Source organism: Phascolarctos cinereus, unplaced genomic scaffold (genome assembly GCF_003287225.1).
Source record: "Phascolarctos cinereus isolate Bilbo 61053 unplaced genomic scaffold, phaCin_HiC Scaffold_5;HRSCAF=322, whole genome shotgun sequence".
Lineage (NCBI taxonomy): Eukaryota > Metazoa > Chordata > Mammalia > Diprotodontia > Phascolarctidae > Phascolarctos > Phascolarctos cinereus.
In genome coordinates this window covers 91651914-91670538 of record NW_027555958.1, presented here as the reverse complement: position 1 = coordinate 91670538, position 18625 = coordinate 91651914, and the positions used below count along the sequence as shown (strand labels likewise).

At 39.1% G+C, this 18625-nt stretch overlaps 1 protein-coding gene across 1 annotated transcript in view; it reads right to left on the bottom strand.

Annotated features, from left to right (window-relative positions):
- Positions 1 to 16306, bottom strand: part of LOC110208614 (solute carrier family 22 member 2-like) — a 42451-nt gene extending 26145 nt beyond the window's left edge. Inside the window, exons 1-3 of the mRNA XM_020986739.2 lie at positions 15797 to 16306; positions 14461 to 14564; positions 4541 to 4695 (exon numbers count right to left, since the gene is read on the bottom strand). Coding sequence (XP_020842398.1) covers positions 4541 to 4695; positions 14461 to 14564; positions 15797 to 16207 — 670 coding nt within the window. The 5' untranslated portion in view covers positions 16208 to 16306. The remainder of the gene's footprint in view (positions 1 to 4540; positions 4696 to 14460; positions 14565 to 15796) is intronic.
- Positions 16307 to 18625: the final 2319 nt, after the last annotated feature.

Sequence of the window (18625 nt, the reverse complement as noted above, 5' to 3'; positions counted from 1 at the left end):
AAAAATACAAGGTTGTGCCTAAATACGTAAGGAAGTTTAGAATGACATTAAAAGATAGTGTCGTCTAGTAGATAGAGCTGGCGTTGGAGTCCAAAACATTTGGGTTCACTGTGCCTAATACTTAACTGATTGTGGAACCCCGTGGAAGGCATATAGGGCCCAATGGCCCTAGACCTGTGGTGTCAAACCCAAATAGAAATTAGGGGCCACTCAGCTGCCACTGTTGACTTAGAAAACCACATATTAACATTAGCTATGTCCTATTGTATTTTTATTTATTTTGTTAAATATTTCCCAATTACATTGGGTTCCCAAGGCTCTGTTGGCACTTATATTTGACACCTGTGCCCTAGGTAACTCCTTAAGCCCATAAATTGTAAAGCAAATGCTCTTCTGCATTGGAAGAGGAAGTTTTCTCACTGGGAGTTCCTTATATCCAGATTAAAATCCACAGGTCTGGTAAAAAAAAATAGCATATACATAATTTGTATCTAAACAAATACTCAAAAGCAGTGCTTTTAAATTACTGGAGCATTTCTTTTACCATGATTATATTTGGCAAATCTCCCTCACCCCCTTCCTTTTTTTTTTTCTTCAAAAATACCAGAGGTAAATCAATGTCTAAGTGAATAGGAATTTTAAATCCATGGGGTTCAGATTTATGTTTCTGTAGGGATAGAGGTGAGAAGAAAACTTCCTAGATGAGGAAATTCCTACCAGATGATATCAGAATTTCTCTATAGGCTTACCCAGGGGTGGAGAATCTGTTGCCTGGAGGCCACATGTGGCTCTCTGGGTTCTCAAGTGAGTCCCCAATCAGATTCAGTCAAAAGGCCACACCCCTGGCTTAGACAGCCATTTAGCTTTGGCAGAGTGTGACTCGCCCAAAGTCATATAGCCAGAATGTGATAGAAGTAGGGTTTGAACCCAGTACTTCTTGGATTGGAGGCTGCCTATCTATCCACTATCCTATACTACACATGAAACTAGGCGTAGTGGCTTTAAAACTAAAAACAAACAAATAAATATTCCAGAAAGATATTCAATAAGCCACAGAAACTTTTTTAAAAATCTGATTTTAATTTGGAGATTTGTCACTCTAACATATTTCAAGTTACAACCATCTGCAAACCAAATTAACTTCCACTATTAAAGTTTTTGTAAATTACTTCTAATTATCTCCAAAATGAAGTTTTCATTTTTTTGTGACTAATATACCATCTCCATAAGCCTCTACTGTGTTAGGGAATCCTAAGCAGTCAGTCAATAAACATTTATTAAGCACATACTATGTGCCAGGCACTGTAATAAATTCTGGGAATATAAAAAGAGGCAAAAGACAGACCCTGCCCTTAAGGAGCTCACAGTCTAATTCGGGAGACAAAGAGCAAACAAATATATACAAAGCAAACTATATATATAGGCTAAGTAGGAGATAATTGGGAGGAAAGGCACTGGAATTAAAAGGGGTTAGGAACGTCTTGCCAGGGAGGTCGATAGGCAGAGTTGATGAGAGAGAAGTTTACTGGAACAAGAGATTCCATATTTTGTTCATGGAACAGTCAGAAGGCTGGGTGTCACTAAATTGAAGAGTAGGAGAGGGAAGTAAGTTATAAGAAGACAGGAAAGTAGGAGAGGGCTAGGTTATGAATGCCAAATGGTACATGGAGGCAAATAAGGAACCACTGGAGTTTATTGAGGGTGACATAGTTGGACATGAGCTCTAGGAAAATAATTTTGGTGGCTGAATGTAGGATGGATTGAAGTAGGCACAGACTTGAGGTAGGCAGACCCAGCAGCAGTCCATCGCAATAATCCAGGCTTGAGGCAATGAGGAGCTGCACTAGAGTGGTGGCAGTGCTGGAGGAGAGAAGGGAGACATAACTGGGCAAAGCAATAATTGACAGGCCCGGGCAACAGGTTGGTTATGGGGGAGAGGGGGGTTGAGAGATAATGAGGAATCAGCAGGACATATAGGTTGCAAGCCTGAAGGATTGAGAGGATGAGATTGCCCTCAATTGTAATGGGGAGGGGCAAAGTTGAAGGCTTGGGAGAAAGATAATGAGTTCTGTTTTGGACATGTTGAGTTTAAGATGTCTACTGGATATTTAGACTGAGATGTCTGAAAGGCAGAGATATGAGGTTGAAGGTGAGCAGAGAGTTTGGGGCAGGTTAGGTAGATCTAAGAATCATCATAGGGTTGGTACCCAAATCTGTGGGAGCTGATGAGGTCACCAAGTGAAGTAGAATAGAGGGAGAAGAGGACCCAGGACAGAATCCTGAGGGATACCTGTGGTTAGAGCCTTCCGTCTGGAGAAGGATCCCACAAAGAGTACTAGGAAGGAGTAGTCAGATGAGTAGGAGGAGAACCAGGAGAGAGGGGTGCCCCAAAACCTAGAGAGAAGATAGGATCAAGGAGAAGAAGGCCGTTAAGTGTCAAAGGCTGCAGAGGGATGGAGAAGAATGAGGACTGAGAAAAGGCAATTGGATTTGGCAACTAAGAGATCATTGGTTACTTTGGAGAGAGTGGTTTTGGTGGAATGGTAAAGTCAGAATGCAGAGTATAATGAGTTAAGAAGAGAGTCAGAGGAGAGAAAGTGGATGCATCTATCCTAGACAGCCTTTTCAAGGAGTTTAGCCACAAAGGGTGGAAGAGATAAAGGATGATTGCAAGGGTGGAAGGATCAAGTGAGGGTTTTTTCAGGACAGGTGAGGCATGGGCATGTTTATTTATAGGCAATAAGGAACAAGCCATTAGACAGAGAGACTTTAAAAATAAATGATGGTGCGGGAATGGTGATGGTGGCAACTCTCCTGTGAGGAAGAGTTCTCTGTCTCCCAACATTCAAGGTAAGGGTGTTTCCACAAAGTGATAGATTGAAGGCAGAGGGGGGGTTTATTCTTTTGAAACTTTACTTGGGACCTTTAAATTTATACTACAGGCTCCTCAATATTAAGGATAAAATACAAAACCAAACTACCTTCCCTTCGCCTTGCAAGGTCGCCTCAGCACAATTTTCATCATTAGTATGACCAGGTATGTATGTGTATGTGTGCACAATACAATATACATATACACACACATATATATGCATGTATACTATATATACTATACACATACATATATACACCATATACGTGCTATACACATGTACACATACATATATACACATATACATATGCACAAATACAATATATACTGTGTGTGTGTGTATACACACACACACACACACACACACACACACACACACATGTACACTATGCTATTGTAGAAGGATTAACCAACTTCATCTTTCCGGGTTGTAATACATTGATAAGATTATGTCATATCCAAAAGTTTGTACCATGCAGAAACTACTTTAATGTAGCTAAGGGGGATGAAATGTTGAGGGCAATTCACAAGAATTAATGTTAAAATAAATTTACTTAGTTTCTAACTTAATACTGGCAGTAAATTCTCATAAACTGTCTGGCTTTCTCTCTGAGAACACATAATTCTTAGATTGGGACAGTGGGTTTTTGTTGTTGTTGTTGATATTCCTGGAAGAATCAAAACGTTGCTGCTTTTGGGCTTCACATATTTAAGCTTTTCTTGCTCTGACTGGAGAGTGAACATGATTCAAGTTTTTAGGGCACAGTATAATAGCTGATAATAGAAGGGCCTGGCATAATATAGTCTGTAGGGTCACGAGGAGTTGGACATAACTAAATGACTGAATGACAAACAAAATATTTCTTCTGCTAGTGCTATAAGTAGCTGGTTATGTAATCTTGAATTCTGTTGTTCTCAGTTTGTCTGTAATTTGAGGGATAATTGAGTGTATCAGAAAATATTTTATATGGAGAAATAAGTATAGGGATAGGGACTACACCTGTGATTTCATTGGTATAAAGAGAAACTCATCTACCCATGTAGGTTGGCACCTTCTCAACAACTTACAGTCTTAAGAGAGTTAAATGACTTGTTCAGGTGGTCACAAAGTCAATATTTGTCAGAGGTGGGACTTGAACCTACCTCCCAGTGTCCAAGGCAACTTCTCCACTTCACCCATTGCCAAATAAATATAGAGATTTACAAATATAGCCTTCTAGTTCAGAGTTGAATAACAGCCAGGGGTTCCTGTTTTCCTACTATTTTCTCTTTGAATGGGCACAGTAGGCTAAATTCTTCACAAATGTAACACTCTGGGAAACCAAATACAAAAATTCCAAAGGGCTTTAATAATAAAACGGATGTTTATCAAGACAAGCTTAAGGAGTGATGATCTTTTCTCTCATTTACCTCCTCAACATGTATGGAATTTTTCTTTATAGAAAGAATACAGAAATTGGTCAAGAGGGCTTGGAGGAAATAATTTTTCTTCCAGGTGGGAAAAAAACCAATTATTTAGAAATTAGAGATTTTTTTTTCTTTGTGATCAGTCAAGATATAACCATTCTTCATTTTAGGTTCTTCCAACACTCCCTCCCACCCTTCCAGCTTTATTTTTGAAGGCCATGTTTTTCCTACTCCCACAGCTGTAATCACATGCATTCTTACGCAGGATGTAGCCTATTAACCACTCAGACTTGCTGACCAGTCCTTGGATAAATCGGAAGATTAATATCCAGGTGTAGCTTGGAGAAAGGGCCATGAGTACTCCCGAAACAGCAGTTATGAGAATTGTAATTAAAAGGCTCAGCTTACGACCAAACCTGGCAAGAAACAGACACATTGAGAAGGCAGAATTAGGCTATGAAAAATATTGAAGACTCTTAAGAAATGATGCTGATTAATTACGATTTAAAGAAGCAGGGGACTTCCTGAATGAATATCGTCTATTCAAGAGTTTTTCCCCAAATGCTGAGAAAAACATTAATTTAAAAAGGCCAAAGTCACCCACTATATCCTGGACCATTTGCCAGCCATCTTGACCTTTGTCTTGCCCCTGGATTTTGATGACTTTGGAGGAGAGAGTGAGGCTGATGAATTTGTACAGCGCTGCCTCACTTAAATCCAATTCACTTGCAAGTCAAGACATCATCTATGAAGTCATTGGTACTCTTTATAAACAATAATAACAGCCACAACCTGTATTACTAACCTAATGACCCAAGTTCTCCCCGCACAGTGAGCAATGCTCCATAAAGTCTTTTTTTCCCTTTTAGAAGAGATTTTTATTTTTAAAATACATTTTTGACATCTTTTGTTTTTTCAATCACCTGCATTTATCACTTTCCCTTACTTCCCTCTTGCCCTATTCTCAGTCTCTTATGATCAGAGGTGGGCTGGTAAATATTTAACAACAGGTTGTGGGGGGGTACAATTGTATATAGACCACATTTTAAAAGTTTAATCTACAGTATTAACATTTTTTCCATCACTTTCTTCAGTCTAGACAATCAACAAAACAATAAACCAAGTCTGGAATTGTAGTGTTACCAACTTCCAAGTTGTAAATTCATACACTTAAAATTTAACAATCACCCTGGTTTGAGCAGGCTCCAGCACACTTCTGCTTATAACAAAAAGTAAAGAAGAGGGGGGAAAAAATCAGCAAAACTAACCAACATTAAAAAATATCTGCTGTTATCTGTATTGTTTCACATCCATCGATTCCCAGCTCTCCAAAAAGTAGGGGAGAGGTATATTTTTGGATTTTTTCTTTAGGGGCAAAGCTTGGTCATTACAATTTCCCAGTACTCAGTTTTGATTGTTTTATTCTTTCTGCAGAAACATTCTTTACCACATACCAAGGAATATTTGAAAATAAAATGAAGTTTCCAGAAATCTAATTCACCCAAATAGCCTTTGCCAAGACACAGAAAGACTGTTGTCTTTTTGGAAGTAAGGAAACCAATACACAAGAGCCTGTTGATGTTTTTAGCATCACTTTTCTCCTTAACTTTTTCTATTGTTATTTTCTCTCTTTCTTAAGAAATGAATGTAGTAGAAGGAGAGAAAGGCAGATTTCAGCTTCACACAGAAAGAACTTGCTAACAATTAAAAGTATTCAAAAGCAAAATGGTATCCCATGGGAGATAGTGAATTCCTCTTCCTGGAAGCCTTCAAAGCAAAGACTTGATGATTACTTTTCTGGGAAGATGCAGGGGAATTCTTGCTCAGATTTGGGGAATGACTAGTTGAAGTCTGAGGTCCCTTCTAATGCAGATTCTATGATTCTGTACCTTCTCAGATATGATGGGGGTGGAACTTGATTCTTTCAGGTTATCAAGTGAAATATTCTATTGGTGTATTCATTCTATTGGCCTGTCAGAGTTATGGCACTCAAGGTGAATTAGGGCAAGAATCGACTTAAGGGTGGGGAACCTGGGGCCTGGAGGCCACATGTGGCCCTCTAGGTCCTCAAGTGCAGCCCTTTGATTAAGTCCAAACTTCACAGAACAAATCCCCTTAATAAAAGGATTTGTTCTGTGCCATTCAATGATACCTGAGACCATTTCTCTAAACCCACTAGTAAAGAACAGACTAATAGGCAATATTTATTGAGCACTTTTCTAGTTTGCAGAGAGCTGTACATTTGTTATCTCACTGGCACCCTGGAATAACCCTATGAAGTAGGGCTGTATATAGATGCTATCATGCCCATTTTACAGATGAGGAAATTGAAGTAAAGAGAGAATAAGAGGCTTGTTTGTGATGTCAGAGAGAGAGTTTGAACCCATCTTCCTGACTCTAAATCTAAAACTCTATCCTTTAGCATTCAGGAAAAATGGAGACCTAAATACATTAGTCATCCTTGATTCTCTCCCAATGCTATTTCTTAATATGGTGTGGTATGTTTGTCCCAGGGAGAAAATGGGTTATAAATTTTATTCTATATCCTACAATTTTATATCATACAGTCAATCCCCTTAGATTGGGAACTTTGCTTTTCAGAGAGTTATCTCTTCTCTAAGTGGCTTATAAGTAGAGTTCTTAAGGTCAAGGACTACTTTTACTTATCTTTACATGTGTACACATGTATGTATTTGTACATGTGTATATAGACACTGACATGTGTGTATGCACATATGTATATACATGTATGTATCTCTAGACATATATCTATATCTATCTATAATGTGTATATCTATCTATCTATCTATCTATCTATCTATCTATCTATCTATCTATCTATCTATCTCTAAATACTGAGCACAGTGCCTGGACCAGCATGGGGGCTCAAAGAATATGTGCTTATTAGAACTAAGAGGACAACCTACTGTGTAAATAAACTTAATGTCTTTTCTGACTTTCAGAGAACAATTTATTAAGCCATATTCCTTTATATTACTCTCGTGGCCATTATATAGGTCTTTCTGATTCTGCTCCTTTCAATCTGTATCAGTTCATACAAATCTTTCCATGTTTCTCTGAATCAGATAAACCTTCTCAGACATCACCAATGTGTTGCTTTGTTTTGCTAGACTATACATATTTGTTACAAAAGAAGGCTTCTATCTGCAGGCAGGAGATGCTGAGTTAGAAGGTAGTGATCGATATGCTAAAAAAACCCCCACACCAATAAAATATATTTTTTAAAGGAACAGAAGACAAAAAGAAGCTCAGAAAGGGATAGTTGAGCCAAGGGAATAAACATTTATTAAACACTTACTATGTGCTAGGCCAGGGGTGGGTAACCTGTGGCCTCAAGGCTACATGTAACCTTCTAGTTCCTGGGTAGCGGCTTTTTGACTGAGTCCAAGTTTTACAGAACAAATCCTCTTGTGAAGGGGATTTGTTCTGTGAAGTTTGGATTCAGTCAAAGGGCTGCACTTGAGGACCTAGAAGGCCACAAGTGGCCTCGAGGTCTGTGCTAGGCACTGTGCTAAGCATTGGGGTTCCAAAAAAGGGGAAAAAAACCCAGTGCTTTCAAGGAGCTCATAGTCTAATGGAGAAGGAGGGACAGTGATAATATACAAACAATTGTACACAAGATATATACAGGACAAATTGGAAATTATCTCAGAAGGAAAGTACTAAGTAAAAAGGACTGGAGAAGGTCTTCTAGCAGAAGGTAGAAGTTTGGCTGACATTTAAAGGAAGTCAGGGAAGCCAGGAGGAAGAGATGAGGGGGAAGAGAGTTCCAGGCATGGGGAGATAGCCAGTGAAAGTAAGGATGAAGTGTTATGTGTGAGGAACAGCAAAGAGGGTGTGACTGGATTACAAGAAGGTAGAAGAAAATTGGAAAGGTAAGAAGAGGCTTGGGGCAGCTAGGTGGCACAGTGGATAGAGCACCGGCCCTGGAGTCAGGAGGACCTGAGTTCAAATCTGGTCTCAGACCAGACACTTGGCACTTAATAGCTATGTGACCCTGGGCAAGTCACTTAACCCCAACTGCCTCACCAAAAAAAAAAAAAAAGAGTTCAGACAGAGCAATTTTGTTATGACCTTGAAAAATTTAATATAGTATATTTTTAAAACTTCATTTAGCAGTTCATGGTTTCATGTAAAATCCTATTTTTCTTTGTATATTTAAAATGTTTGTATTTGTTGCTGATTAAAAAAATCCCCAAACTCCAAAGCTGATCAAGACTTTGAGACAGAGTTATCTGGTTTATCCTGCTATCTCTAAAAAGAATTATATCTGAATTATTTCCATAGAATAAAGATTTGTGTTTTATTCTTGAAGATCTGTAGGTTATAAATCTTCAGCTACTTTACTGTCCAGTAGTAGTTGCAATTATTATATCTTTTCACTCAATAAGAGCTTATACTTAAATGGTGCTCTTTACTTAGATGATTTCATTTGCTAGTTAGTTTATACCATCCGCCCCTGCCCCAACTCCTTATGGGACAGTTAATACAGTAAAATTAATTTTAATTCTGTCCCAGTCATGAGAACCAGGCCTTAAATAAGTACTCTCACTGAGAGGTCTGAGGCTTCTAGGGCAAGTCATACTACAGGTCCCTAAATCCTGAATGTTCTTCCAGAAATGAAATCAAGGTAATATGAACAACAGTTATTGTTGTCATTTTTCAGTTGTGTCTGACTCCCTGTAACTCCATTTGGGGTTTTCTTGACAAAGATACTGGAGTGGTTTGCTATTTCCTTCTCCAGTTTATTTCACAGATGAGGAAACTGAGGCAAGCAGTGTTAAGGAACTCAGAAAGATATGAACAACAAGGGAAGGTTTAAAAGAAAAACAAGCAAACAAACCAAAAAACAGATCTACAAAACAGCTTCAGGCTGTCAGGGTGTGTGTGTGTGTGTATAAAGGGAGACTGGCTCTGCCTTCATAGTGGTGGAGAAAGGTGGGGACTCTTTCTATGATTGTAAAAAGGTGGTGTGGTGGAGTAGGTAGAGAGCTGGGCTCAGAGTCAGGAAGAACTAGTTTTCAGTCTGGCCTCTGACATGTACTGGCTCAATGCCTCCAGTCAAAGCTCTAAGAATAAATTTTGCAGAGCCCTCACTAGCTGTTTTGGTGAAGGGAGTTTCCTCACTGGGAGTTCCATACATGGATGAACTTATAGTTCTGGTCTTGGAAAAAAAAAAGCCCAAGTTCATGTTGTTTTGGTTTTAGTTATCGGATGGCAAAGCTTTCTCCTCCTGTACTCTCCCTGAGTCACTGCCTGGCATCAGTGGGCATAAAGGCCTTCCAAGGCATGGAACAAAGGGATAGAGCAGTTTCCCCATGTCATTGTGACCTTGAATGATTCTACCTGAGATGGAACTCTTCAGCCTTCATAAACTCTCCATTCCGGTCTTGCTATAGTCCTGTGTTTGCTCAAGAAGTAACTAAATTATATAATAAGGGCCATATTGACATTAGGAATCTCAAGCCATCTCCATGCAATAGATATGACACGATCTACTTTTTCATAACTACTTCCAGACACAGATTACAATTCCATAACAATCTTTTGGAGTTTCTGAAGCCAAAAACTTCTCTTATATGTGCCAGGTAATATCAGAACCCAGAGTCCTAATTTAATCCCTACTCAGCCTAGGGTCAAAGATTTAGGGAATGGAATTACAGAGTCGAACAGGAAAACAGACTGGAATTAAGGGCATCTCCATTTTAAAAAAAGGGCCCTGGGTTGGGCTAATTACTGCTGTTTATTAACTTCATGTGTCTAGGATTGTTCCCTTGCAAATGGAAACTTTTTGAGAAGACCACCCACTATGCAAATGAAAATTATACAGAGGACTTTTAATTTAGTCATTTTCATCATGTCCAACTCTTTATGACCCCTTTTTGTGTTTTCTTGACAAAGATACTGGAGTGGTTTGCTACTTCCTTCTCCAGCTCATTTTACAGATGAGGAAACTGAGGCAAACAGGGTTAAATTGACTTGCCCAGGGTCACATAACTAGTAAGTGTCTGAGTCTAGATCTGAACCCAGGTCTTCCTGACTCCAAGCCAGTACCCTATCCACTATACCACCTAGCTGCCCCTTTTCATTTAAATGGACAGTTTCTATTCCTACTATTGGGCAGTTTCTGTTCCTACCATTTGCTATTAGGCCTTTCATTCTATCAGCCCCATAATCAACAAGACATATTAACCACCTACTATGTGCCAAATCCTAACATTCCTGCCTTTGAGAAGCTTGAGAAACACACCTGTTGATGACTTCATTCACAGGGGGGTCAGATCAGTTGAATCCAACTGGATCTTTGGTCTTCTAATCTCACCCTGATAACACAGTCTGAGTCATTACTAACAGGATAAGTTGAAGCAAGAAATCTATGATTCAGGAATACAACTCACCTTTTCTTTCTTTCTTTCTTTCTTTCTTTCTTTCTTTCTTTCTTTCTTTCTTTCTTTCTTTCTTTCTTTCTTTCTTTCTTTCTTTCTTTCTTTCTTTCTTTCTTTCTTTCTTTCTTCCTTCCTTCCTTCCTTCCTTCCTTCCTTCCTTCCTTCCTTCCTTCCTTCCTTCCTTCCTTCCTTCTTTCTTTCTTTCTTTCTTTCTTTCTTTCTTTCTTTCTTTCTTTCTTTCTTTCTTTCTTTCTTTTTTTGTATTAGGTAGGTTCAGAAAATGGTTGTGGTCTAGATCAAATCACTTAACATTCCTGGGCCTCACTTTTCTCACCTGTAAAATGGGAGGATTGTATCATATAATGGACTGCATAACCTCTGAGGTGTCTTTCAGCTCTAGGAGGCTCTATAATCCTTTTTTTTTAAGAGAAATCCTCATCTTTTAGAGAAACATATGAAAGACTAGCAAGCTTCTCTGCAAAAGAGTTTACATGGAATATTGTCATATGAAAATCAGATTCGTTCAGATTGGCCTTACCGTATGACTTGGTTAAGTTAGAAAATAACATAGTTGTGGCATAAAGAATATGAAAAACCATACCTGAAAAACCAAAAAAGAATATGAAAAATCTTGATGTTTTAGATCAGCTTTCACCAAAACAGGAAAAGGGGATGGAGTGGGGATAGAAATGACCTATAAGCATTTGTTAGGAAGTTTACAAGAAAAAAAAATATCATTTCCGAAACTGTAAGGGGAAGGATTCAGTTTAGTTGAATTCAACAAATGCTTATGAAGGGCCTACTTTATGTGTAAAACACTGTGCTAAAGATGGGGTGGGAGAGATTTTAAAGATAATGGGTAGAACACTGGGCTCAAAGGTGGAAAGGCCTGGATTCAAGTCCTACCTTAGACACATACCGGCTGAGTGACCTTGGGCCAGTTACTTAATCTGTCAGTTGTCTAGGAGACCAGAAGTTACAGAAAAGGTGCTAACCACATTGGTAATGGGAATTTCCTTATCAGGGACATCCCTACCCCAATGAAATCACAGGTCTAGTCTTTATTCCTATTCTAATAAATCATTGTTTAAGGCAAAAGTTTTTTAACTTTTTGTGCATCATGGATCCCTTTGACCGTCTGGTGAGGCCTAATACTACTGTGGTTTGTTGCTTATATTTATAATGGAAGGAAATGCTAAATTTCAGTTAGAGGTTGGTGAAAATAAAGAGGCAATTTTTTCCCCCATACGAACTCTTGGATCCCCTGATCCCACGATAAAAACTGGTTTAAAAAGATGATGAGTCAAACAGTGTAATGAGTAATAGATCACCAGAGGGAAAGAGGGAGGGAGGGAGAGAGAGGGGCAAAGGGAGAGAGAAAATTAATTCAAGCAAAACTGCCTACTGAAGTTATGTATGTAAATAGATAATTTGCTTGGGCTTGTGATTCAGGAACATACAAATTGTCCTATAGTATTCATGGGTTATGAGAACTGTTAACTCATTTATGTCTGATGGCCTCTAAGTAGTCTATTAACTAAGGTGAGGGGCAAACAGGAAGATGATTTAACACGCACTTCCCTTTTGCTGATACAGAAGCAGCGGGGAGGTAGTTGTGAGGCTGGCCTTGTCTACTAGTGAGAAAAAATTAATTAGTGAATAGGCCCTTGGAAGTCCAGACTCTCATTGTTGGACTCTGGATCTTGAACTGTTAATGGGTCCCTAATGATGCAGGAGATAGTGACCTTGTAATGACCTTTCAAATCTTGTCTTCTATCATCCCCTAAGATTAAAAGTCATACATGATTCGCTATCTTCTTTGAACATCCACGTGAACAGAGCCAGACTGGGCACATGGGCTATGGCCATTACGACATGATATGAATGCTCTTTGCTAAAATTATCTCCCTCTTTCCCCTACCTCGTTGGTTCCTTTTCAGTCCTCTGTTAAATTGTAAATATCTCTGAGGGAAGTAACACATTAAGCGCTGTCACCTGTGAATACTTCAGCAACAATTGTGCTTTAAGATTACCTTTTACAACAGGAAATGGGAAACCAGGCAAATACTCTGATGCTTCTGGCAAGGACAGAGTCAGGTGAGGCCAGCACATGGGGTCAGAGGGCAACATGAGGGCAGCTTGAAATGTAGGGCTTTTAGAAATGCAAGCGCACTTATGAACTAAGAATCTTAATCAAAACAGGCACCCTTTGGAAATATGATTATACGAAAATTTTGTGGATATATGAAACAAAATTCTGTGTGCTATTCCCCTTGGAATATGCAGAAGAAGGAGAAGAAGAAGAAGGAAAGAAAGAAAGAAAAAGAAAGAAAGAGAAAGAAAGAAAGAAAGAAAGAAAGAAAGAAAGAAAGAAAGAAAGAAAGAAAGAAAGAAAGAAAGAAAGAAAGAAAGAAAGAAAAATGGCTGACCCAGAGAGCAAGCATACCTCGTTGCTGCCAGGGTACTTCCATCACCATTATCCTATAGTTCCAAGATGATACATAATTGAAGAGGGAAATAATGCTCTTTTCCGTTTATAGCCTGCTCTCTTAGATCCAAAAAGTCATTAGAGCTTGTGGGACCCTGACTAATAGTACCATTCATTTTGCTTCTATTCTGAGGGAGGATCTTTTTATACCTTCCAGGCTGATGTTGAAATTATGGTGATCAGATTCTTAGTTTTCCTTGAGAAGGCAGAGAATGTTTTCCTCCCACTCTTTGTCCTAGATTCTATCACATATCCAATCTGTATCTGGCCCACAGGGTCATCTTGGACGCCCAGGGAGTCTATCAGAGGCTATGGGTGGGTCCAAGGTAGCTGTGTGAGAAGTTGAGTAGAGAGAGGGGAAGAACCATGGAGGCTAGTGGGCTGATGAAAAGGAATAAAGCCACTGGAGGAAGAGCTCCCTAATGCTTAAAACAGAACTCTCTTTTCCCTCTACTCTTTTAGGAGAGACATCTGTTATTATTCTCAAGGCAACTAAGGGAAGATAATAATATGATAACTTTGCTTATATTAACTTACATTGAACTAGCACCTAAAAATTTATAAAATATTTAGCTCACAACAACCTGGTAGGAAAGGTAGTACAAATGTTATCAACTCCACTTTATAGTTGCAAAAGCTTAGCTCTGAGACTTTAATTGACCTCCCCAGTGTTGAACATCCTCAAAGAATCAGAAATGGGACTTGATCTAGGTCTTCTGATGCAATGATCAATGTTCTTTCCACTATACTTTGCTATAAAAGGAATGTGTTAAACTTGGTAAAATGTGAAGTGTTTTTACTTGGCCGTGATTTTGTAGTTAGACTACTAGGTACTCAAAGAAAACATGAAATTCAAGGAGTAGACATAAAGATAAAAATAAAAATGCTTGGTATAGTGGGTGTCTTTTCTTTTTTTTTTTTAACTTGTCTTTATTTCTTCCTTCCTAACCCAATGGGGCCCTTGTGAATCCAAGAGAACCATGAAAAAGCCTAAAAGAATCTTTAATGAATAGAGAATCACCCTTATCCAGCATGGGTTGAGTTCAACTCTTAACTTCGATTCAGACACTGGCTGTGTGACCCTGGGCAAATCACTCAACCCCAGTGCTACAGATCACTCACTTGTGTATTTTTAGACTTATAATAGAAGATGGTGAGTTCCCAAAGAATTCCTTATACCAGTGAAATCATAGATACAGTTTCTCCAAAAGAACAGGAACATCAATTCTTCTTAAGAGATTCTATTTCAGAATACACATTTAAATCCTATGGCATTGAAGACATACCTGTCTGCTATGTAACCGATGCTCACAGAGCCAATAAAAAATCCGATATTCAAAACTGATTGAAACAGGTCCAGTTTCCAAGAATTGGTACACACCAGGTTAAACTGCAGAGATACATCTTAAGTTAGAATACAATGAAAAATAAATCTCACCACTAATATGACAGGGCCAGAGCATTTCATATAGTGCTGAGCTTATAGCAAGTGTATACTCAATATTTGCGAAATTGAATTGGTATGGCTCACAGGCAATAAACTAGAGGCCTTCTTTCTTCATGCTTTTCTTAAGACAGCTGGAAATTTGCAATTGAAACCTGCCGTAACAACTGTTTTTTGGTTAGGCTTATTTGCCTGGTTATTTCTATGTAACAGTCCCATTCTATCTTCAGGGATCAGAGCGTCAGAGGTGGAAACGACCTTAGAATCCATCTAATCCAACCTACATCCTTTTCAAGATAAGGAAATTAAGCCCCACAGAGGATGTGACTTGCCCAGCAAGTCTATACAATATGAACACGATAGCCAGCAGTTTAAAGCATAATAGCATGGTAGGATCTTTGAATTGAAAGGACCTTGTGAGGTCAGCTAGTTCAAATCTGTATCTGAGAGAAGATTTAGGGAGATTTGAAAGTTAACTTCAAATATTGTAAGGGTTGTTGTGCAAAAATGGGATTTGACATGTTCTGTTGGGTCCTATTGGGTAGAACTAGAACCAATTGGTAGAAGTTGCAAAGATATCAAGAAAAATATTTTCTAACAATTAAAGCTGTTCCAAAGTGCCTGGATTCCAGAAACAAATATGTGTGGGTGCATCAGGATGAGTTGGTAGCCATTAACCCTGGAGTTAGGAGGACCTGAGTTCAAATGTGGCCTCAGAATAGCTGTGTGACCCTGGGCAAGTCACTTAACCTTGATTGCCTCTCAAAAAAAAAAAAGGATGAGCTGTTAGCTTTTATCTTAAGGAAACACATCATCAATCATTTGGTCCCGTTTCTAGCCTTTTATTTAGACTTTAACTCTGTAAGACCTACTTCCAACTGGGTACTTTGTTCCAGGGAAATGTGTGCTCGATGACTCTTGGAAATGTCCCAGACAAGCTAATTGGGCTCAGTGTGTTTGTTGTAGTATCATTCATAGCTAGTTTGTCACTACTTAATACAAGCACACCAATTATTCCTCTGTATAACACAGGTGAGTAATCTGAGCACCTTCACGTATCCCAGATGCATTTATTGTATTTCAGTGAATTGAATGCCCAAGAATTGAATATATTTATGTCCAACACATAGTCCATGTGTTTCATTTAGCAAGTTCTTGAGGAATTGGCTAAGACTTACCTCAGTGACAATGGAGGAGCCTGGAGTGTCGTACACCCAGCCATCCTGACAGGTGGTAAGAGAGATGTGGCTTCTATTGCTGGTAAAATTGGCAAAAGGGTCTGTGCAGCCGAGGGCTGTTTGGTTCCAGTCCACATCGTATCTCCGGCACTGGCTGATAAAAGCATCTCCTGGTAACCCCAGGCCTGGCATTGTATAATTCAGCTCCTCTTCCAAACTCCAGCCACATCGTTTGCTTAGCTCTGAAACCCCAGGGTTCAGGCAGCGGTGATCCGGGGTGAAGCCCAGGAAAACAATCCCCACATAGATGGGGGTAAAGGAGGCCGAAATCAGGGACAAAATAAGAAAGGTTTGTTTCTGGAATAAGTTAAATTCCCCAATGTGCTCTAGAACGTCATCTACAGTGGGCATTATTCCTGGAGGCAATGCTAGTCTTGCTGTTCTTCTCAGCACTGCTCGAAAATTTTGCTGACAGGCTGTTTAGAGCTCTGCAAAACTTCTGACCAAAAGTCAAAGGGTGACAGTTAATTTACTTTACAAATTGACCAGCCTTTCATCTAGACCTTTACTTTGTGAGAGTCACTTCCAACTGGGCACTTTGTTTCAGGGAGATGTGTGCTCGGTGTCTTGGGAAGCCAATCGGGCTGAATGTGTTTGTTGTAATATCATTGGTAGCTTGTTTATCGCTACTTAATACAAGCACACCAGACAATTATTCCTCTGTATAACACAGGTGAGTAATCTGAGCACCTTCATAGATCCCAGATCCATTCATTCTATCTCAGTGAAACTGAATGCCCAGGAATCAAATATATTTAAATCCAATATACAGTTCATCTGGTGTTCTGTACGAGAAGGTAAACTATATTTCTTTTGGCCTTATTACAGAGCCAAATGTTAATATGTGGTCTGGGGACAAAGCTGGGATGCCATTCCAAGTCAGTTTATTAAGATCTCTCTGTGTTTCTTGTGCCCCTCTGGGTGCCCCTCATATGCAACCATGATGCTATTCATGTTGGGTTGGCAAATGGACATCTCCAATTTTGATTTCGCTAATGAAAAATGGGTGTTTGGGGCCTCAACCTGGCATTCTTGTCTCATCCCCATACAATACACTTACCTTTGACCTAAGTATTTTTATAAAGACTTTATTGTCAGTGTGTTGGCTTAATATATTCATTCTAACTCTCTACATGCCCTGTACATTTTTGTCCATGTTAGCAGTGAATGTTTAAGTGCTCTGGCAAATGTATTCAAATTCAAGGGAAGTATGTCAGTCTTAGAAAAGGAAACAAACCATCTGTCTGTCTATGAGTGTCAACAACAGAATCCTAAAAGTTATTTTCAAGCTGCCAAAGAGAGCAGGTTGCCTATTGTTTCATCTGCATGATAAGTGCCAGAAATTTAATCTAGTTGTCTTGTGCGTTTGTTTTTCCTACAAGAGCATTCCTCCCAACTGCCCCAATTCCAGTTTCTCTTCTTCTAAGGTAACAGGAGGCAGTAGGATTGTCACAATTAATAATGCATTTGCTGGGTCCTACAGCCAATATACATTTATTAAGAGTTTAGGCACTGTGCTAAGAGCCCAAGAGCTGGGATACAAATACAAGCATAAAGTCTGCCCTCAAGGAGCTTACATTCTAATGTGGGAAGACAGCACATAAAAGGGAGCTAAAAAAGGAAGAAGATACCTGTGGTGCAGGGCATGGTGGTGAAGTTTGGAGTAGCACAGGTGGGAGAGGAATAAAGCCTGGGCCTATCCCCAAAATGGAAGCACCGGAAATAGCTTCCAATATGAGAAGGAAGCTGACTTGGTAGAGGGATGTTCCAGTGTGAGAAGGCCCTAGGAAGTAAGGGAAGATCCAGAGTGGGAAGGCATCTGAGTCATGATGGCAAAGACTTGAGAGTCACAAGCACAGATCCTGTAGATGGGATCATTCTGCTGGATGGCTTTTGGCCAGCAAATATGATCTTTGTCACCACCAGCCCTGTTTGGTATACAGCACGTGAGAAGATATGGTCTGATGTATCTCTGGTCCAAGAAGTTTTGGGTGTTTTATACTACTAATTGAGGACTTAATCTCAAAGCTTTCCTGGGACTTAAGTTGAATATGGTCTGATATGTAGATGTTATATTCATCAACGGGGTGGTATAACCAGACCAAAAATGATATATAGTCTCTAAGGCAATGAAATGCCAGGGTTTGAATCACCTATATTGTGTTGCCATGTGGGATTCATCAACCCCATTTGGCACAAAACACGGTGACTTGCTTGCTCCGGTGACCTAATTACTTATCCAAATCTCCCCAGATGTGTTTTGCTTTGCATCAGATAAACAGTGTCAGTTCTTGAGTTTACATAGATCCCTAGGTGCAGAGGTCTGTTTCACATTTAAAAATCAGCATTTTAATCCACACAATAGAATCAAATGCAAAACAAAAACCGTAAAACAGCAAAGGGAAGCAAACTGATTCTTTCAACTATAGGCCAGTACATTTTACTTTGACTCAGGGCAAAGGTCCAAAACATTGTTAAAGAAAAGCTTTGTGAGCATTTAGAAAGGGAAACTCATTATTGTCCTTCTCCTTAATGAAATTATTGATTGTTTTTGTGATTTGTTCTTTAACTCACTCATTCTTTAAGATCAGGTTGTTTAATCTCCAATTAGTTTTTAATCTATGTTTCTGTGGTATCTTATTAAATATAATTTTTATTGCATTGTGATCTGAAAAGGATGTTTTTGATATTTCTGCTTTTAACTATAAAATTTTTATGTCCTAATATATGGTCAATCTTTGTAAAGATACCATAATCCACTGGGAAAGA